Genomic DNA, 23,226 nt, shown 5'->3' on the forward strand with positions numbered 1-23,226 from the left:
ATGCTCCAGAAACTCTTGGTGTTGGTCTTTTGGATTCAACTGGCATGTGAGTTTAAGAAGTTACCAATTACATGAACAGAAAATCCTCAGCAGATGAAAAATCCTTGAAGGCAGGTTATTTTATGGTAAAGAGTGAAAGGAAGTATTAGGAAGGAAAGAAGAAAGGGAGAGAGCAAGAGAGGAACAAGGGAGAAAATAATCATTTCGGGTTGGGAAGGAGGCCCTACCTCCCTTCCCTGCTGCATTCTGCTTTGTTTCTAAACAGGGGAGAGCACCCAGCAGCTGGAGCAGAATCCGCAGTTTCTACGTATCCAGGAGGGAGGAAATGTCACCGTGCGCTGCAGCTCCTCAAGCACCTTCACCTTCTTTCAGTGGTACAGACAGAAGCCCGAGGAAGGGCCTGTCCTCTTGATGACATTAACTAAACCTAAAGAAATGAAGGAGCAGAAGAGAATAAGGGCTCAGTTTGGTGAGGCAAGAAAGGACAGCTCGCTGCCCATCACTGCAGCCCAGCCTGGGGATGTGGGCACCCACCTCTGTGCAGGGGCGCGGTGCTCCAGGGTCTCCTGCTGCCAGCAGACAGACCCTGCTGCAGGCCCCCAGCCTCGCAGCTGCCTCAGTCCTCCAGCTCCACCTCACACATCTTTTCTCATGGAGGAGAACCGTTTCTGCTGCCTTTCCAGAACATTTCCCATATACCCTAGGGGACAAGATTCATCTGCTCTAAGACAAGCTTCTGGAAATGAAATTCAGTACTCAAGTGAGTGGGCTTCCCAGTGGTGAAGAATCTGCCTGCCAATGCAGGAGATGTAAGAGACACAGGTTTGTTACCTGGGTCTGGAAGATCCCCTAGAGTAGGAAATGGCAGCCCACTCCAGTATTCTTGTTTGGAGAATCCCATGGACAGAGGATCCTGACAGGCTATAGTCCATGGGGTAGCAAAGAGTCAGACATGACTGAGCACATGGGCATGCATGCACTTAAGTGAGTAAAAATGAAGGTTTACAAAATATCATATACTAATGCATATACATAGAATCTAGAAAGATGGTACTGAGGATCCTACAGCAAAGGAGACACAAACATAAAGAACAGACTTTTGGACTCAGTGGGAGAAGGAGAGGGTGGGATGATTTGAGAGAATAGCACTGAAACATATACATTGCCATATGCAAAATAGACAGCCAATGGGAGTTTGATGTATGACACAGGGACCCAAAGCTGATGCTCTGTAACAACTTGGAGGGATGAGGTGGGGAGGGAGGTGGGAGTGTGCTTAGAAGGGAGAGGACAGATGTATGCCTATGACTGATTCATGTTGATGTATGGCAAAATCCATCATAATATTGTAGAGTAATTATCTTCCTATTAAAATAAATTAATTAACTTAAAAATATTTACAGCTTCTCAGGGTAGGCAGTAGGGGTGAGAAGAAAGTCAGTATGGAGGATATCAGACACAGTACATCCCAAAGACCATGGCAAGGAATGGTCAGTACAAGGAGACAGAAATGAATGATTTTGTAGCTTTATGCAGTTGATGAAGCTTCTTCATCCCCAGTCTGCTAAACCAGAGTAAAAGGCAGAAGTACAGTAAAACTTAACTAGAAGAAGAAAGTTCCTACTTTTTGACAGAAAATGACCCAAATGTCCTCCAGTAATATCCAACTGTGTTCCCAAAGCAACATTCCCACCAGATGGTCCTGAAACCACTTAAGCATTAACTGCAGTAGCCTGTATTTGCTCAGAATTTGCTTGGGGATTACAGTTTGCGTAACAGACATCAATAGCTTCAAGTTTTCAAGGCCGGAAGAAACTGGAAGCTGACAGCTTCCTCCATCTGGCAAGTCCTCCACTGGCCCACTTTTATACCTGAAGCATTCCTGGTTGTTCTTAAAGCAAGATGATACAATACAAAGCACATAGGTTTTGAAGTCACAATATCCCAGGTTTGAACCCGGGTCTCTGAATCCTGTCTTTGCAATTGTCTAGTTCTGTGTCCTCGGGAAATTATTCATCCTCATCTAAGCTTCCCTGTAAATACAGGTTAATAAGAACACCTATCTTGGTAAGTTGTTATGAATTAAATGAGAATAACATTTTAAAAATGATATGAAGTCTCATATGCAATATATACTCAATAAATGTACCTGTAAATGATATTGTTATTAATTTTTCTAAATAAATACTATTTCTACTGTGAAATTTTAGCTGACTTCTCAAGGAGGAATAAGCTAACCTCTGCCAAATATCCTGAATTCTCATTTTAGTAGTCAGGGAGGCAGACACTGTGAGTTGCCTACCTAATCACCATTCTCTTCTGCTTCCTTTTTAACAGAGCTTTCAATTTTGATTTACACAATGGTATCCCCAACTTTAAAAAAAATAACCACTACATTTCACATATTTTCTTACAATGAGGGGTCACATATAGAATAGTTCTGACCAATGAGTCACACCCAGAAACATACTAGGGATTCTCTGTAATGTTTTTGCTCTTCTGGTACAGGCATCATAACTTCCTGTCCCCTTTCCAGTGATTTTCTTCCTGAAACATGGAAGTGATAACTCTACCATGAAGGAAGGCACAATCATAAATTCCCTCCCTAATCTCATGCCTGCTCACCTTTTAGATACCAGGTCAAATCCCTCCCCCAGATTTGTTTGTTTAGGAAAATTTTTAATAAACAAGTTTTTGGTTGAATTTCTTTGCTACTTATGGCTAAACATAATCCTAACTATAGTTGGATGACATAAAATGGCTTTGTGATTTTGTGTGCATTGAAAGAGTGATACAAATAAGTACTATATTTTTACAAAGGAGGGACCTGTATTTATGCTGATCATATGTACTTCTTGAAGAGTTAATGTTCCTATAAATTTTTATTAAGAAAAAATTTATCTTCCATTTATTTTAAAATTTCTGTCAATCTCCTACACTCATGGGAGACTATGAAATTCAGCTTTGCATCCTAAGCCATAGACAATATCAATTTCCACATAAATATTAACAAATAATAACAGTAGCATTACATTTTTCACATTCTGAGTACAAATATTATTTATTTTTATTGATTTATAGCTTCATATTACCCCAGAAACATACTCAGAAGACACCCCCTTGAACAAATACATTCATTTTGAAGATTGCAAGGGCAGATATAAGTTAAAAATAAGAAAAACACATTTCAATTCTGCCTCATATAAAAAGGGAAAGGCTTCACTCCCTCCCTTTTCTTAGAGTATTTACTTTAGAAAATTTGTAATTATGAATTTTTTCTCTATCACTTTGAGATGTGTGCAAACCTTTTAAAAAGCTAAATAAGCCTTTTCCCAGTTTTACAATCCAGAAATATTTGTCAAGCACCTGGGAGCCATCTCTTTGAAATGGACTCATCAAGGAGGACCCCTCACCTCGCAGTGTCTGTGGAGGGCAGGAGTCTAACCTCGGCTGGCACCTTGCTCTAAGTTGTAAACTTTTTTTCTGTCAAAGAAACAAGCCATTTTTCCTTCAGGTAAAGGAAATCAGCAAGCATACATGGCTAACCCCAATGACCAGGTAAAGGTCAGAAGGAACTCTTGGCAAATGGTGCTGTCAAGTCCTCTTACCTGAGAACTAGTTATTGTTTATCTTGAGAAATGCATAAAATGGGTTGTCTTTGTTTGGCTACATGAAGGGATAAAAATTTTTTTACGCCTTTGCAGTATCTTTAACGGATAGACCAGGAAAAACACTGTATTCTGATTTAATGTTTATTCAATAATAAAACTGTTTCCTTTCTTTTTTTATCCTCATGGAGAGGTGTTCTGGATTGGCAGGAAATTTTGGTTTTGTTTTCCCATGAAGATGGCCCGTGTCTTTCCATAATCACTGCTCTTACCTGTAAAAGTTGACATGACACAGTGAGAAGAGCATGGGATATCCATGGCTCTGCCACTTACTGGCTGTGGGGCATTATATGCCAATGTTGTGGCCATCAATTTCCTCATAAGTACTTTGGAAGTAAACAAGTAGCACTTACTTTACAGTGTTATTATGAGGATTAACAGTGTTTTGTGAATTGCCCAGCACAATGGATTAAAAAAATTAAAAGTTTGCAAGGCAGAATGACAGATTCAATAAGATACATTAAAAACTTCATCTGGGTCCTGATATTCTGTGCAGCAAATGTGTAAAGAACACAGTTTCCACATTTAAGGAACTGGTTCTTGTGATGATGGAGAGCCAGTGACTAGTTCCCATAGCCATTGATCTCCATGGGCCACAACTTAAGAATCCACTCACCTACAACCTCCATTCAGAGAAGTAATTTTTAAGAACAACTCAGACACTCTCCATGATCCTGAAGCAATCTGTGCCTTCGTGAAAACACACTGTGATGCTGAAGGCCACAATCAAAAACCCTGGTTTGGGTATGGACTTCCCTGGAGGCTCAGATGGTAATGAATCTGCCTGCAGTGTGGGAGACCTGGGTTTGATCTCTGGGTTGAGAAGGTTCCCTGAAGAACGGAACAGCAGCCCACTCCAGTACTGTTGCCTAGAGAATTCCATGGACAGAGGAACCAGGTGAGCCACAGTCCACAGGGCTGCAAACACTACTGAGCTACTAACAGACACACACACACACACACACACACACACCCCTCTGTATATGAAGTGGTGTCAGTGCTAGGTTTTAGTCCAGATGGAGGCACTCTAAGTGTCTTTAGGCTTTTAGGATTAACAGTTGAAGGAAGAATGAAGATCTCTGAAACAGGAAGGGGACTAATAATTAGGGCCAGGGCAGAGGATGGGGACCAAGAGAATTTCTGGACAAGAAAATTGTTCATAATGCACTTGGTCCTGCTTTCTTATCACCAATTCTTATCTCCAAGCTTCAAAATAAAGCTTGAAATTAAAACAAGACAATTTGTTTCATACTTCTGTAATTTTATAGTTTCTTGAATCCATATTTTTAGGTACCAGGGACCAATATGAGCTTTTATTAATATGTCCAGAAATTCTTTTCAACCTGATTTTTTTTTCCAAACCATACTGATACCTCATATAAGAAGAGAAACACAAAGATAAGAAAAATAAAAGCAAAGATAGAAGCAAGTAAAGAAAAGGTAAATTATATATGGAAAGAAGAGGGTGGAGACATAAGGAGTAAGAGAAAATGGCAGAAGACTGTTTAAACTGGAAGCCATTGTCTATATGTTTCTCACAGCAGCATTATTAACACTTGGGGCCAGGTGACTTTTTTGGGGGAAGGGGTTTCCTGTGCATTGGAGGATATTTAGCAGCATCCCAGGCCTCTGCTCACTAGATGCGGGTGACACCCTCTCCTTTCCCCAGTTGTGAAAACCAAAAATGCCTTCAGACGCCGTCAAGTGTCCCCTGGGGGCAACTGGATGTAAACCAATGGTTTATATGTTAAATTTATTGAGTAGAAACTTCTACAAGATGATAGAGTGATAAATAACAAATGTACGTTGATAGGGGATAGATGATAGATGGATGGATAGACACAGTAGAGCGAGATATTTCATGTAGATATTTCATCATATATACTCATAATATATATATCCTCAAAGTTTCTGCTCTCTCAATTTAACATATGGATCATCTAACATTCACTTCTTCAGTCCATTTTGTGTGTAATATTTCACATTTTATAGATATATACTACCAATATATGTTTTTCTAACATATATATATATAGATGTGAAAAAGACTGAGGAGCTAAATATTTTCCTTTCTCCTATTATGATTAACTATTTTTTATTTCAAGTGGCTATTTTTTCTAGGCTTCTACTGTGTCATTTGACATTGATACATTCAAAAAGTAAAATACATGGAGTGTAAAAATGCAAATGAGTCATATGTATTTGCATTATTCATATATATTTACATAACATATAATGTGTATGTTTTATATATGTAGATATAGATATATATCATTAGAACCAAAAAAACTCTAAATTGGATCATATCTGACGTTTTAGCTTGGTAAATATCTCTTATCTATGGTTCTTTATAGATAAGAAACCTTTTCTTTATTCTCCCTGTAAGGTGTGGTCTCCCTATTCTTTACATGAATTATTCTATATATACTCAGAGTTTACAGAAATAGATTCCTAAACACTGAAAAGACAATTCTTCCATTACCCCCAACATCATAACAGACCCACACTCCCTCCCACAGACCACAGTGTGTAGAAGGACTAAGTCAGAGATGGGTGGAGCTCCCACTACACAGCTGAGTGATGACACTTAGGGTTGGCTTTTGTTGAATCTCTCATGAAAACAATCAGACACACAGGAACAGAATCAGTCCCATAATCAAGATATCATGAATACCAATATTTAAAGGAGCTTGACATCAAGGTGTGTCCCTGTAGCAAAAGAGTAAAGAATCATGAAGACACAAAGAAGAGTCTTGCTGAGTCTCCTATGGATACAGATTTGCTGTGAGTTAAGAACATCCCAGGGGGAACCTGAAGGAACATCAACATCACAACTAACTTTGGAAAGGAAAAAGGTGGGAGGGGATAATGGAGGAAGAGAGAGAACACGAATCTCTTGGGCTGTGTCCACCGTGAGGATGGAAATAAGAGGAAAATGCCCTCCACTTGGAAACAGACAGTCATTGTTCAGGGACCCTTACCTGTGCCTATTTCTTTCTTTCTCAACAGGGCTCAGAGTGCAGATGAAGGTGGAGCAGAGTCCTGGGGTTCTGACCCTCCAAGAGGGCAGAAATTCTTCTCTGATATGCAATTATTCTATCTCCATAAGAAACGTGCAGTGGTTCCAGCAAAATCCTGATGGACGCCTCATCTCCTTGTTTTACATAGCTTCAGGAATGCAGCAGAAAGGAAGGCTGAAATCCACCATCAATAACAAGGAGCGTTACAGTCAACTCTACATCAGAGACTCCCAGCCTGAGGACTCAGCCACTTACTTCTGTGCTGTGGATGCACAGTATAGCAGTACAGTCACCTGCAGCCTGTACACAAAACCAGAGTGGAGGACTTAACCCAACCCCCTGAGTGGGAGCAGATGCCCAGTGGGATTAGAATCGAAATCTCATTGTCGTGCATCTCCTGATTCCTGCAGAAAGCATTTCTATAGAATCACAACTTGACACTGCAGAGTAGGCACATAAGCAGGTCTTCTGGAGATCTCCATAGCTAGGTAAAATCTATACATTGATCAACTCTTTCCTATCTGATTCTGTCTTTCTGGACAGAAGTGAGCAGCTGGTTCAGTGTAGAGCAGAACCCTTGACCCCTCCATCTCTAAGGGCATGAAAGCACCAGTTTCACCTTGTCTTCAACATCTTTTTATAGCTTACACTGGTACAGACAGGACCCTGGGAAAAGCTCTCTTTTTCTTTTTAAATACACTTAAATGGGAATAAAAGGAGTAGAAGAAACTAAGAGCCACAATTAATATGAAGGTAGGGCAGAACTTTCTGCACACCAGACCAGAGACTCAGCCACATACCTTGTGTTGCAGGGACACAGGGCTTCCCAGGCACCTGAAGTCTGAACCCAGATGTGTGTCTGCAGTCCCCAAACCCAACATGAGGTAGAGGTGTCTGAATGTTTTTAATCACACCTAATATGGTATTAAGAAGTGACTCTGGATAAATCAAAGTGATCTCACTTTCAAAAAAAATTTGAGGTGCTAATGAATATTCAACCTAGTAACTATCTCTTTCATTTCCTAAATAGAACTATCCCTAACCTCCTAATCCCTAAATCAGAGAATTGGTGATTCAGAAATTTCAGTTAGCAAATCTTTCAAACCTAATTTTAAGACTCTGTGTAAAAATGGGTATATTCAGCCTGAATGCTGTTTATTCATAACCCATATTATTCTCAGGCATGAAGGGAAATCATAGAAAGTCAAACCTTAAAGTGTCAAAGAAAGACAGTGCTATGCTCTGTAATCTTTCACTTAGTTTTGTTTCAACTTCTTACGGTGCATTTAATTGTTAATTTTGTTCATATTTAATAGTATTTGCTTATATCATTTGTATCATTATCCTTTTTGTTATGTTTTGGAAGACCACAGGAGAAAAGCTACTTTCCAGTCATGAGAATGCTATTTCATCTTGAGAAAATGAGTCACAATTTTTGTACCTCATTCAAGAATCCTCGGTTGAGGACATATTTTCAACCCACCATTATTCACAGGGTTCGTATATTCAATCATTCAACAAATATGCATTTAATATCTGTCAGGTACTGCATAAGGAGGTTTCAGTAAATAAAGAGTTCTTTCTCTTGTTGAATATGTAGCCCTGTGGCAAACAGATTTTTGTTATCTTACAGTTCTTATAAAGTAAAAAAGGATGAAATTTGGTATTATAGAGACAAATAGATGTCAGTCAGAGAGAGCTTCCTGGATTGTGTGATGCCTCAGTTTGAAGCCCAGTTGTTTAACAGGAGTTAATCAGGCTAAAGACAAAAGAGAGTGGGAGAAAAGTGCTCCAATTTGAGGAAAACCATATACATGTGGGAAGCAAGACAGATGACGGGTAATTTAAGACCAAAATATAATTTGCAAGTGATAAAACACTTCATGCTGTGAGGGACTTAAAATAAACAAAAACAGTTCCTGGAGTGAGCAGCCTTAATCCTGTGACGTGATGCAGTAAAGGATAGAGGAACAACAGTCCCCAGGCTCACCCGCACACTCAGGGCGCACAGGCAGGAACAGCTGCTCTGAGGACCAGGGAAAGAGTCAGAAATCATTATTGATGAGAAAGAAATGTTAGTGCTCTAGAGACCCCATTCCTTTTAAATGCAGAGCACATTCTGAAATAAGCTGTGCAAGATATCATAAATACAGTACATATGCATGAAACATTTTGACTACTGAATAAAAAATGACAGGTGCTTTTAAAACAGTAGAAACTGAAATAAATAAGACAGAAAGATAAATGTTTTATGATTTCACTTAGGTGTGAAATCTAAAAAAAAAAAAAAACAGGATAAACGAACAAAGATAAAAAAACAGAAACATACTCATGAATGAAGAGAACAAACAGGCATTGCTAAAGTGAAACAAGGCGTGAGGAGGAGGAAAGAAAGAGGTGAGACAGATTAAGAGGCACAAACTTCCAGCAGGAAAATAAGTGAGGCACAGATGTGAGTTGTACAGTGGAAGAAACACAGTCAATGGTTATGTGACATCTTAGTCTGGTGAAAGACTAGACTTTTTGTGGTGAGTATTTTGAAATTCTGAATCACTATGTTGTTTAAAGGAACTAACATAGTATTGTAGGTCAATTATACTCACAAATAAACAATCAGCTCATAGAAAAAAAGATCAGATTTGTGGTTACCAGGGCCAGGAGGCAGGGGGAGATGGAATTGGATGAAGGCAGTCAAAAGGTACAAAGTGTCAGTTAGAAGATAGCTAACTAAGTACAATGAACATAATGCACAACATAATAAATATAATTAACACTGCTGCATTTATATATAAAAGTTGAGAGTAAATCCCAAGAGTTCTCACCACAAGGAAAACATTGTTTTCTATTTATTTACTTTTGTATCTGTATGAGATGATGGATGTTCACTAAACTTTCTGTGGTAATAATTTCCTGATGAATATGTCATTATACTGTACAGCATAAACTTACACAGATCTGTGTGTCAATTTTATCTCAATAAAACTGGAAGGAAAAAAAAAAACAAAAGAGAGGAAATATGTTAAAAAAAAAAAAAAAAAAAAAGGCTATCTTAAGAGAACAAAAGAATTTCTGGCTATTCCAGTATAGCTGATATGGGATTATCTTCTAACTGTAAACCATTCCAAAACTGGGAAAACATATGAAGCAACTTTTTCCAAGGAGTGCAGACAGTGAAAGTTTGCCATGTGATCTTACAAGTAGGAATAGCACACACAGGGCGATAGAGATTATAGTGAATTTCAGGACTTTGAAAGTCAAGGTTATGTTATTAATAAAATCACACAAATACAAAATTTTTAAACCAACACTGAAAAGTCACTATAATCTCAATTTTACAAATGAACAAACATAATCTTCATGAAGTTACCAAAAGTATTCTCTATTTACTTGATATTCTTCTAATAATTCATTCATTTGGCATGTGATGTGTCCTAGATCCAAATATATATTGTGTCTGCACTCAGGAAGCATGTAATATTGGAAAGTCCACTGCAAAACAGTGCAATCAAAGCTACCACAAGGGAAAAGTAAAATATGGTCACTAACAGAGACATCCAAATTGGAAAAAGAGTATAAGGGAATACTACCTAAGATAGGTGGTGTCTATGTCAAGACTTTTAAAAGAATTCATCAAAGATGGAGTCAGGTAAAGAGTATTACAGAAAAAGAGAAATAGAATGTGTAAAGGTAAAGTCAAGATTTTGTTTAGGAGGATGACATTAACTCAGAATGGCTGGAGCACACAACTCCAAACAACAACAATAAATATAAAACTAAAACAATAAGCAGAAGCCACCTTGTGAAAATAATTATGAGCCATTATGAGATGCTGTATATTATCTGGAAGGCATTGAGAAGCACTGTAAGGGATCTGCACAGCAAATGTTACACTGAAGTGTTAGTATCTGAAATATGATTTTCGTATATGCATATGTACTTATATATATGTAACGGTATATATATGTGTGTGTGTATATATATATACACACTAATATTTACCTTGATTTTTCTTTTTCTGTTAATCTTGGAGCAATTCTCTCTCTAACACTGGTATTGATAGATCTAACCTTATAGAAGAAAAAAATAAAAGACACATCTTGGATGTAAACTTATTCAAGAAAAGTCAAAATACACTTTTCAATGAGCATTTCTCAGTCTGACCACAGAGAGCACTGTTTTTGAGGACTCTAGACAGGCACACAGTTCCCTGTGAACTGTGAAAGTGACTGGTTATCCCCAACTAAAAGTCAACATCCTTGCACCACCATACCATGTTGATCACCTCTTACAGTTTTATTTAGAGAACCTAGGCTCACTTGAAATGACCGCTTTTGCTTAATAATAAAAATATTACCTACACTTTGCTGAACACTTAGCATGTTCTAGGAACTTCCTACAGGAAATCTTACTTAATCCTTGCCTGGTGGGAAGGGTGAAACTCTTGAGAGACTATTCTTCCCTACTCCCATCCTTTCTATTATACAGAAGGGAGAGTGAGGCTAAGAAACTCATCTAAAGTCAGAGTTAGTAAATGGAGGATCTGGGATTTAATTTAAGGGGTTACATTTAATCACAATCATCTACTACCTCTGAGAGTAGATGCACAGTGATACCCAGGCCTCCACAGTCTGTGCCTGACCCTGAACCTGGACCACAGATGCTCTCCAGACAGGACTTTTGCAGGGCACTGACCAGAAGGGTCATTCAGGAAGAGAGAGAGACCCAAGGGAAACTCAGTTGCTTCAATATGAAATGCAAAAGGGGACTTTGCTCTTAAGATCATATCTAGCTTAACATTATTTTCTTGGTCATTATATAATTTCTGGTTAGATAATTATGTAACTGCATAGTAGGTATTGTATATTAAATAGAGAACCACACAAATTTCAATTTAAAAAAACCAAAGTGAATCACCATATGACTGAACTACACGTGTGAACTATATTATTGTCTGTAAATGAAATGGAACATCTCTTTCTTCTGCTAGATATTCACAGCTTCTTATTATTAAAAAAAAAAAATACCAAACAACTAAGCAATAGTGTATAGAGGTTCAGGATTTTTACTTTTAGGGGGGCAGTATGACAGGCTGAAGGTAAGCAAAGACAAAAAATAATTTCTCCTCATCTCACAGATGTCTAGCGACCTGGAATCATAGGAAATAATCTGCCATCATAAAAGTGATCTTCTATTATAACTGAGCCCAAGACAAATAACATTGAATAAAATGGAAATCTTCCTTTGTCCTAGTGAAATATTTACATAAATCACCATCAGAAGTCTAAGATAATCTGAAAAGGGAGCAGATTTTAAAGGGAAGTGTTTGCAGTCATCAAGACAGTATGGTTCTGGCACAAAGACAGAAATATAGATCAATGGAATAGAACAGAAAGCCCAGAGATAAACCCATGCACCTATGGACACCTTATCTTCGACAAAGGAGGCAAGAATATACAACGGAAAAAAGACAACCTCTTTAACAAGTGGTCCTGGGAAAACTGATCAACCACTTGTAAAAGAATGAAACTAGAACACTTTCTAACACCATACACAAAAATAAACTCAAAATGGATTAAAGATCTAAATGTAAGACCAGAAACTATAAAACTCCTAGAGAAGAACATAGGCAAAACACTCTCTGACATAAATCACAGCAGGATCCTCTATGACCCACCCCCCCAGAATATTGGAAATAAAAGCAAAACTAAACAAATGGGACCAAATGAAACTTAAAAGCTTTTGCACAACAAAGGAAACTATAAGCAAGGTGAAAAGACAGCCCTCAGATTGGGAGAAAATAATAGCAAACAAAGCAACAGACGAAGGATTAATCTCAAAAATAAACAAGCAACTCCTGCAGCTCAATTCCAGAAAAATAAATGACCCAATCAAAAAATGGGTCAAAGAACTAAACAGACATTTCTCCAAAGAAGACATACAGATGGCTAACATACACATGAAAAGATGCTCAACATCACTTATTATCAGAGAAATGCAAATCAAAACCACAATGAGGTACCATTACACGCCAGTCAGGATGGCTGCTATCCAAAAGTCTACAAGCAATAAATGCTGGAGAGGGTGTGGAGAAAAGGGAACCCTCTTACACTGTTGGTGGGAATGCAAACTAGTGCAGCCACTATGGAGAACAGTGTGGAGATTTCTTAAAAAACTGGAAATAGAACTGCCATATGACCCAGCAATCCCACTTCTGGGCATACACACAGAGGAAACCAGATCTAAAAGAGACATGTGCACCCCATTGTTCATCGCAGCACTGTTTATAATAGCTAGGACATGGAAGCAACCTAGATGTCCATCAGCAGATGAATGGATAAGGAAGCCGTGGTACATATATAGCATGGAATATTACTCAGCCATTAAAAAGAATTCATTTGAATCAGTTCTAATGAGATGGATGAAACTGGAGCCCCTTATACAGAGTGAAGTAAGCCAGAAAGATAAAGACCAATATAGTATACTAACGCATACATATGGAATTTAGAAAGATGGTAACGATAACCCTATATGCAAAACAGAAAAAGACACACAGATGTACAGAACAGACATTTGAACTCATGGGTGAAGGCGAGGGTGGGATGTTGTGAGAGAACAGCAGCAAAACATGTATATTATCAAGGGTGAAACAGATCACCAGCCCAGGTTGGATGCATGAGACAAGTGCTCGGGGCTGGTGCACTGGGAAGACCCAGAGGGATCAGGTGGAGAGGGAGGTGGGAGGGGGGATCGGGATGGGGAATACATGTAAATCCGTGGCTGATTCATGTCAATGTATGGCAAAAACCACTACAATACTGTAAAGTAATTAGCTTCCAACTAATAAAAATAAAAAAAAAATAAATAAAGGGAAGTGTTTGAAAACATGATTTGAGAAAGAAAAGGGTGGCAGGGAAGAATACCTGGGTTATGAAATTTCTACTTTGAAATTTTGTGTGTAATAATATATACCTATCCCTTATAAGGACACAAAACCATATCTGCAGTTTAATTTAAAATATTCTTTCTTCAATTGAGAAGGAAAACACAGACATTGTATTTTTCAATGTCAATCTAAATTTAAGGATACATTCACATGGCCCCCAAATTTCTGGAGAATATATGAACAACTTTTTCAGGAGGAAACAGGCTATTTTAAATGCATTTGGTGGTTCAACTTATTCTATGCAAGGATGCACAGGATATGATCTGACAGGTCATCCTACCAACCAAATCAATGTCTGCTCTGAGAGAGCTGTACCGCTCATGGCCAACAATTCTAGGTGGAGCTTTACACAAAGCCAAATAAGACTGAGCAGGCTCAGAGCAGGAGATGACTTCTTAAAACACAGGTGCCAACATGACTCTTGTCAGCATATTATGGGCATGATGGCCTCTGACTTCATTGGTAGGAGGAGTTGCTAATAGGAAGGCTGAGGACAGTGTTGGATTGTGGGGAGACAGTGGGAAGGAGCAGAGAGGGTGAACAATGGCCAAACGTAACAAATACTCAGGAAAATAAGAAGGAAGGAGAAAGGAATCCATAATTGACTCCCTTAATCTTGACTGAAGATTTAACTCATGCCCTTGAAGTTTTTGGCCAGTTCCTTATTTGTCAGCACCAAGGATCAAGCTTTTTATTTCTTCTGTTTACAGGATCCAGATTGTCCCGGATCATTCAGTTCTAACCAACAACAGTTAGTCAGGAGAGCAAGATTGAGGAACTGGACTGTTCCTATGAAACCAGACTTGTATGTTTTGTACTGTATTGTACAAAAGTCCCCCTAGTGAGGAGATGACTTCCCCCAAACTCAGCACACAGTGCAGAAGCCGATGCAACAGAGGGTCAAAATTTTGTGAAATTCCAGAAAGCTACAAAAATGATCAGGCTCATCATATTATCATCACAACTAGAAGATTCTGCAATATACTTTTGCTGTCTCAGAGAAATAACTACCAAAATAAAAATACACATGATAGAAGAACTTTACAAAAACCTCACAACTCAGCTGGAGCAATTGCCTGTTCCCATATTCGCAGAGAAGACATACAAATCTTACCCAGACATTTTTTTAGAAGCTGATGGGTAAAGGGAGTAAGATAAGATTTACAAAGGAAGTCATTGAATTCATTCTAGGAAGAACTCCCTCACAGCTGTGTCAGAGACCGTACTGCATGCCATACAGAAGCAACATATGAAGGACAGTGTTAGAAATTATACATGATTCTTGCAGTTTTTACACCTGTTCAACTCAAACTTTTCAAGGAAGATAGTCTTTTCAGGGGTCCTGGACCCAATTTCCACATGTACATGGGTGGAGAGTTTACCACACAACACCAAGCACTTCTCTGGACACCAGCTGCATCTCTCTATTCAACTCAACTCTGCCATCCTCTACCTGGAAATAACATAATTTCCCAAAGGTTAGGGCTCAGTACTACATACAGCCTCTTCTATCCCATCCCTCACTGAAACTGGAGGTTCAAATAATTTACTCCAGGGCTTCCCGGGTAGTGCTAGTGGTAAAGAATGTGCCTGCCAATGAAGGAGACACAAGAGATGCCAGTTCAATCCCTAGTTTGGAAGATCCCCTGGAGTAGCAAATGACAACCCACTCCAGTACTCTTGCCTGGAAAATCCCATGGATAAAGAAGCTTGGCAGGCTACAGTCCATTGAGCTGCAAAGAGTCAGACATGACTGAGCAACTGAATACAATAACTTACTCCATCTCAGGGTGCCAAACACAAGCCTAGGTTATTATCTATACTTCTGCATGACTACCTATAGACCAGAAGTGCCTGTGACCCCATTCTCAGTTTCAACGAATTTGGTAGAGCAGCTCACAGAACTCAGAGAAACATTTTACTCACTAGTATGCTGTGCATGCTAACTCGCTTCACTAGTATCCAACTCTTTGTGACCTTATGGACTGTAGCCCGCCAGACTCCTCTGACCACGGGATTCTTCCAGGCAAGCATACTAGAGTGGGTTGCCATGCCCTCCTCAAGGGGATCTTCCCAACCCAGGGATTGAACCTGCATCTCTTATGTCTACTGCATTGGCAGGTGAGTTCTTTACCACTAGCACCACCTGGGAAGCCCTTTACTCACTACATCACTGGTTTATTATAAAAGGATATAAGGCAGGAACAGCCAGATGGAGAGATGCACAGGACGAAGTATGTAGTACCTCCAAGCCCTCTTTGGGTAACCTCTCCCAGCACCTCCATGAGTTCACCAACCCAGATCCTCTCAAACCTAGTGTTTTGAGTTTTAGGGAGGCTTCTTTACATCACCATGACTGATTTATATCACCATGACTGATTTACATCATTAGTCACTGTGGATCAATTCAACCTCCAGCCCCTCCCCTCTCCCCTGTGTGGTCAGGAGGAGAAAGTTTCAACCATCCAATCAGCTGGTTGATAGTGAATAGCTTTTAATGCAAATTATTATTTGGTTTTTGAATAGATAACAAATACATGTGGTATAAAACTTAAAAAGTATTCAAAGGATATATGTAGTACATGTAGTGTATTTAAGAAAGAGAACAGGATCGAAACATGTATGTTATCTAGGGTGAAACAGATCATCAGCCTAGGTTGGATGCATGAGACAAGTGCTCGGGCCTGGTACACTGGGAAGACCCAGAGGGATCGGGTAGAGAGGGAGGTGGGAGTGGGGATTGGGATGGGGAATACATGTAAATCCATGGCTGATTCATGTCAATGTATGACAAAAACCACTACAATATTGTAAAGTAATTAGCCTCCAACTAATAAAAATAAATGAAAAAAAAAAAAAAAAGAAACAATAAACAAGGATTGACATAGAAAAAAAAAAAAAGTAACACTATCTCTCACCCGCATCCCTACTGTCCTCAGTATCCTAGTAAAAATACTATTAAAATTAAAATTTTCCTTGAGTTATTTGTATTTTAGTTGTTGAGTTTTAACTGTTCTTTATATATTCTGAATACTCAGCCCTTAACAAATGTGATTTGTAAATAGTTACTCCCATTCCATGGGTTGCCTTTTTCACTTTCCTAATAGTATCTTTTGAAACAGAAGCTATTTAATTGTGATGAAGCCTGATTTATCTATTTTTCTTTACTTACTTGTGCTTTGATTGCATACCTTAAGAACCATCATTTGAATCAGTTCTAATGAGATGGATGAAACTGGAGCCCATTATACACAGTGAAGTAAGCCAGAAAGATAAAGACCATTATAGTATACTAACACACATATATGGAAGTTAGAAAGATGGCAATGATAACCTTATATGCAAAACTGAAAAAGAGACACAGATGTACAGAACAGACTTTTGGACTCTGTGGGAGAAGGCGAGGGTGGGATGTTTCGAGAGAACAGCATTGAAACATGTATATTATTTAGGGTGAAACAGATCACCAGCCCAGGTTGGATGCATGACACAAGTGCTGGGGCCTGGTGCGCTGGGAAGACCCAGAGGGATCGGGTAGAGAGGGAGGTGGGAGGGGGGATCAGGATGGGGAATACATGTAAATCCGTGGCTGATTCATGTCAATGTATGACAAAAACCACTACAATATTGTAAAGTAATTAGCCTCCAACTAATAAAGATAAATGAAAAAAAAAAACCATAAAAAAAAGAACCATTGCCTAATCCAAAGTCACAAAGATTTACATCAATGATTTCTTCTAAGAGTTTCATAGTTTGAATTTTACATTGAGGTCATTGATCCATTTCAGACTAATTCTTCAATATGGTGGAAGGTAGAGAGATATAACTTCTTTCCTTTGCATATGGCTGACGAGACAGTTGGAGTCCCTGACCAAAAGAAAACTGAGTAGATATAGCAAATAAAGTGGACATTATAGAGGGAATTGTTGTTAGGAATACAGAACAGCACTTCAGAATGATTAAGTGCACAATTGACCAGGAAGATAGAATAATCCTATTTTATATGCACTGAATAATATACCTTCAAAATATATCTAACATAAATCAGTAGAGTTAATCAGCAGAATTAAACTAGTAGAATTTGTTGATTTAAAAATAGTCACTAAGCAAATATACAACTCTGCTGCCAGACATTAACATCTATCTCTCAGTAGAAACACAGAGAAAATATTCTCTACTTATACAATTACTAAATTGTATTCTTTACCTAATTTACATATATAGAACACTATACCCCAAAACAACAGAATACAGATTATTTTCAAATGCACTTGTAATATTTATCAAACTTGTTCATACTCTGGATCTTAAAGCAAGATTTAATCAATTTCAGAGGATTTAAACCATTTAGAACATAGTCTCTGATCACCATGATATTAAATAAGAATTCAAAAACAAAAAGATAATTAAACTTTATTCCTGTACTCGTTAGGTAAAATAACCATTTTTCAAAGGTATTCCTTCAGAGAAACATCAAGGCAAAACAGTGGTTGGGGTGGGGTAGATGTTTCAATCCCTGAATGGAATGGCCTCCTTATGAACATTACTTCCTGTTTGGGACAGAAACATCTAAAACCCACAAGAACTCTGCACTTAGCTACTCAGAGAAGGGCTGGTCTCTGCTACGATAAGAACAAGAGAAATTTAGAGAAGAATGTCTGTCAAGCTCTGCCCTGGCCTGCTGTGGGTGTTCACGGCCACCTTTGGCTTCCGTACATGTGGCCCTAAACACGGGGCCTCAGTTTCCTCTTAGAGCTCAATGGTGGCCCCACGCAAGCTGTGATTGGCAGGAGAATTAGAGGGTTAGAGGGAAGAGAGATGGAGAAATGAACAACTAGCCAACCCTTTTCTTGGTCCTTATATCATAACTTCGTCTAGCCCTCATGACTCCTGAGACATTTCAGAGGACCAACTCTGTCTTCTCCTTTTCCCACAGAATCCAGCATGGCTGACCAAGTCACCCAAGCTCAGAACACAGTAGCAGCACAGGAAGAAGACCATGGACTGCATGTGTGAAACCACTTTGGGGAGGTATATTTTGTACTGGTACAGACAGCTTCCTGGTGGAGGGATGGAATTCCTTATTTATCTATTTATCATGATGATAATAGAGCAAACACAAGAAGCGATGGTTACTCTGCGGAATTTCATCAGGAAAAAAATTCATGAGCCTCACCATCTCTTCCTTGCAACTGGCTGACTCAGCAAGGTATTTCTGTGTTCTCTTGGAATACCACAGTGATAGAAATGACAGTAGAGATAATTAAAAAAAAAACCTTAGAGCTGTATTAAGGCAGCCACCTGCTTAGAGTCTTAGGAAAATCCCATGAACCACAGTCAGGAAGAAGGCAGACACTGTGGTAGCACAGTTTAGACATTCTAATGTAAACTTTTCTTCTATAAAACATGTCCCTTTTTTATTTCAGTGTATGAAACAACAATGTTTCCTGAGGTTCCCAGCTATTATGTTTGTATCTTGGATTAATATAAATCCCAAAGTGATTTTCAAATTGTTCCTAAACAGCTACATTGAAGAACCCACTTATTTCGGGAAAATTAGAAGCAATTCAATTCTTGAATTGCTATATTTTCAGACCTGAAATTGTAGGAAAAACCATTCATCTTCTCTTCCATTATCATGCTGATTTTAGCAATTCTTACTGTTAAATAATGCATTTTATTACTTTGTATATTTTATAAAAACAAATTTTATAAATACATAGATATACAACACTAACATGATTCAAATAAATAAGAACTAGTTTTTGGAAAAATCTGAATCATTAAATACAGCTTTGACCAAAACAAACTACAATCATTAGAGATTCAAAATACAGTTAAACTTTGAACAAACCTCATGGATTTGAATGTGAGGGCCCATTCAAACACGGGCTATTTTTAAAAAATAAATACAACACTACTACATGATTCTCAGTTGGTTGAATTGCAGGTGCAAAACCTCAGATATTGAGGAATTGCATATAAGGAGAAACAAGTATAAGTTATATGCAAATTTTCAACTGTTGGCCCCCCAAACTCCTGCACTGTTGGAGAGCCAACTGTACTTCAACTCTTAACAAACCCAGGCAGACAAAATCTGTTTACAACATCTGAAGCCATAGCTCTTCAGATGCAGCTGAAGAATATAATGAAAGAAGAATATCCCTGAGGGCTAAGTCACAGAACGGCTCCTTGCTTAAGACACAATCAGAGTCTCATCAAAACAGAGTAAGAAATGCCACAAGCAATGCCCCCTGGGGCCACAGACTTGCTTGAGACCAATACTGTGTATCTTTCTTCTCTTTTCCAAGAGAACCTTGCATGATATAATCCAATGTCTATTCCATAATGATATATTTAATGTGTGGAGCTTACTTGTTTCCTTTACTTGTTTGTTTTCTGCTTATTTATTTCTTCATTGATTTTCAGACCCAGAAGAGCCTGAGGAAGACTATAGAATGTCAATCAGAGACTCTGCCTTTGCTCAGGAGTGACTGAACAGGGATCCTAAGTTGTCTTCCTTGAAGAAATGCCTGTCTCCTACATGGGGAGAAGACAGGAAATGAGTTCTCAGTTACGAGTGGGAATGGTGACTGTGGAAAGCATAATGGCTGTTCATAAATACTGACCCAGTTTCCTCTCCTCCAGCCATGCTGGAGAATTGTGTGTCTCCTGAAAATCGACATGGCCATAACATTTGCTTTGGCCAAGGAAGTATGAGTAGAAATGGCATGTGTCACTTCATGATAAAGGAATTTAACTCTCTAGATTACCTTTCAATCTCTGCTTTCTCAGACTGTGGTGACTACTGAATCCTGTATTGATACAATATTAATGGAGGTTTGAATACCAAAACGTTAGTCCTCAGATGTATTATAGCTGACCTGGAGAATCTTCTTCATTCAAAATGGATGACATATGTGCAAACAACTCTTTCTTTGAGGCACTGATATTTTGGAGTTGATTATTACCACAGCATAGCCTATCTCAACTGGTGTACCAAACTTACTTAACAACAGAAAAAAGGAGAAAACACTGTACACGGGCAGCTTAATTTTGACACTAAAACTTGAATGAAGAAAAAGTTTTAAAGGTATACGATAGGGTCATTCAATGAACATAAGTTAAAACTTTTAAATGACATACTAGCAAAAAGAATTAGCATTTTATATAAAAGCATAATATATGACAGTCATGTTGGGTTTCATGTATGTTTATTCAACATTTTAAACCAATCAAAGTAGTAATAATCCCCATTAATAAAATACCATCCCAGCAGTTACACAAAAGTGCAATCAACAGCCACTCAAAATAAAGAAATGAATTCCCAACAAATTAGAACTGAAAGAAAAGCTTCTTCATTCTGGTAAAGTGTATATGCTACAAACATAAAGCAAATACCAAACTTGATGGTGAAAAGTTAAGTGCTTTCTTTCATTGAAGCCAAATAGCACTGTCTCTATTAAAATGTGTACTGGGTCCTAGCTAGTTATAGAAAGGAAAGAAAAATAAATAAAGTTTTAATAATCAAAATCAAGGACTATATGATAGTCACACATATGATTGTGAGATAAGCAATCCAAAATAATCTACAAATATATTACATTACTAATGCAGTTGAGAAATATAAAATTTAAAATACATTTTATATGCAAGTAACTAGAAATAGAGATGAATTTTTTTCAAAAAATCTTAAAATAGCATAAGAATCAAAATCCTTAGGAATAAAATTTTAAAATACAGTTATAAGACCACAACACAGAAAATTACAAAACATAAAGAAATTAATTTCTGTTGTAAATAAATGGGAGGATATACTATGTTCATGAATTAAAAGATTCATGAAGCAAAAATGTCTAATTCTTTCACATTTCTTAAATAGATTGAACTCTCTGTACATATGTAAAGGTGAAAATCAGTTCTAAAATTTGTATGTTTTAAAAGGCCAAGAATATTTAAAACATATTGAAATTTAAAAAGCAAATAGGAGGAGTTCCTATATCTTAAATATTAAGCCCATGAAGTTAAAACTGTGGAAGGAGTGAAAGAATAGACAACTAGATATAGACCATCAGCTCAAAGTATTTCATTTGCCTTTCACATATCTATCTTTCCCCTTCTTGCTGTCTGCATCAGGAGGCCAATCTGAGTGGACCACATCAATATGGCTCCTTTGAAATGAGTGCTCTTATAAAAGAGGCTTCAAAGAGAGCCTTTGCCCTTTCTACCATATGAGGGACAGCAAGAAGGCATCACCTGTGAGCCGGGAAGCATACCCTCACTAGACACCCAATCTGCCAGTGCCTTGTTCTTGTACCTCCAGCATTTAGAATTATACAGAAAAAAATTTCTCTTGTTTTGAAGCTACTCAGTCCTCATTTGTTAAGGAAGTCCAAATGGATTAGGGCAGAAACAGAGTAGGTGAGTGGTTGCCCAGATGAAGTTTCATGGGGAGAAATGGTGGGTGACTGCTAGTGGGTATAGGTTCTTTTTAGAGATCACTAAATGTTCTAAAATTGAGTGTGGTGACAGTTGCACAACTCTATGAATATACTAAAAACACTGAACTATACAATTTAAATCGGTGAGTTACATGACATATAAGTTGTATCTCAAAGGAGTTGTTATATAAAAACAAACCAACAAAAATAAAAAGTACCACAATACTTTATAGTTCTCTGCACTTGACCTGAATTGTCCATATCACCTGACCTCTGCAGCAATAAACGCCAGATAAAAAGCTGTACTTGAGCATGACTTTTGTGTTATATAACTAGATGATATAATGACTCTTATCTTTCATATTTCCTTCAGCAATCCCAATATTTCTCTCATTTATATATTGACATCAACCTTAAAACACTATTGCCAGTTTATAACATGGCACATAGTAGATGCACATTGGATGTAGATTAAATTAACAGTGACTATATGACCACCATGCCATGGACTACCACATTCTCAAAACCAAGCTTTCCCTTTCCTAAATTTTTGAATTCTCCCATTTTTGGAGGATGGGGAGTAAGAATTGGTGTGCTGTCTATCTGAATTTTGCGTTTATCTTCACTGCTGGATGAAGCAAGTGTTAGTTGCTCAGTTGTGTCTGATTCTTTGTCACCCCATGAATTGTAGCCCACCAGGCTCCTTTGTCCATAGAATTCTCCAGGCAAGAGTATGGGAGTAGGTAGCCATTCCCTCTTCCAGGTGGTCATCCCTGGAAGGATTGAACACGGGTCTCCTACACTGTAGGCAGATGCTTTACCGCCTGAGCCACCAAGGAAGCTGTATACTTTTGTTCAGTTTGTTTTCCAGAAAATTAGCATCTTTGGTTTGGAATAATTTTGAGAGTCACTCCATATAATTCTATATAACTTCTCCTGCTGCTGCTGCTGCCGCTAAGTTGCTTCAGTCGTGTCCAACTCTGTGAGACCCCATAGACGGCAGCCCACCAGGCTACCCCGTCCCTGGGATTCTCCAGGCAAGAACACTGGAGTGGGTTGCCATTTTCTTTTCCAATGCATGAAAGTGAAAAGTGAAAGTGAAGTCGCTGAGTTGTGCTCTTAGCGACCCCATGGACTGCAGCCTACCAGGCTCC

General features: G+C 38.2%; 2 gene segments (V, D, J or C); both read left to right on the plus strand.

Annotated features, from left to right (window-relative positions):
* LOC133067023 (T cell receptor alpha variable 27-like) lies at nucleotides 1–5,399 on the plus strand. The segment is given in 3 exon segments: nucleotides 1–46; nucleotides 266–760; nucleotides 5,338–5,399. Coding segments are annotated over 3 exon segments (603 nt in total).
* Nucleotides 5,400–6,400: 1,001 nt separating this feature from the next.
* Nucleotides 6,401–7,018, plus strand: LOC133067024 (T cell receptor alpha variable 22-like). The segment is given in 2 exon segments: nucleotides 6,401–6,452; nucleotides 6,678–7,018. Coding segments are annotated over 2 exon segments (393 nt in total).
* Nucleotides 7,019–23,226: the final 16,208 nt, after the last annotated feature.

The sequence above is a fragment of the Dama dama genome, chromosome 12, assembly GCF_033118175.1.
Source record: "Dama dama isolate Ldn47 chromosome 12, ASM3311817v1, whole genome shotgun sequence".
In the NCBI taxonomy this organism is placed as follows: Eukaryota; Metazoa; Chordata; class Mammalia; order Artiodactyla; family Cervidae; genus Dama; species Dama dama.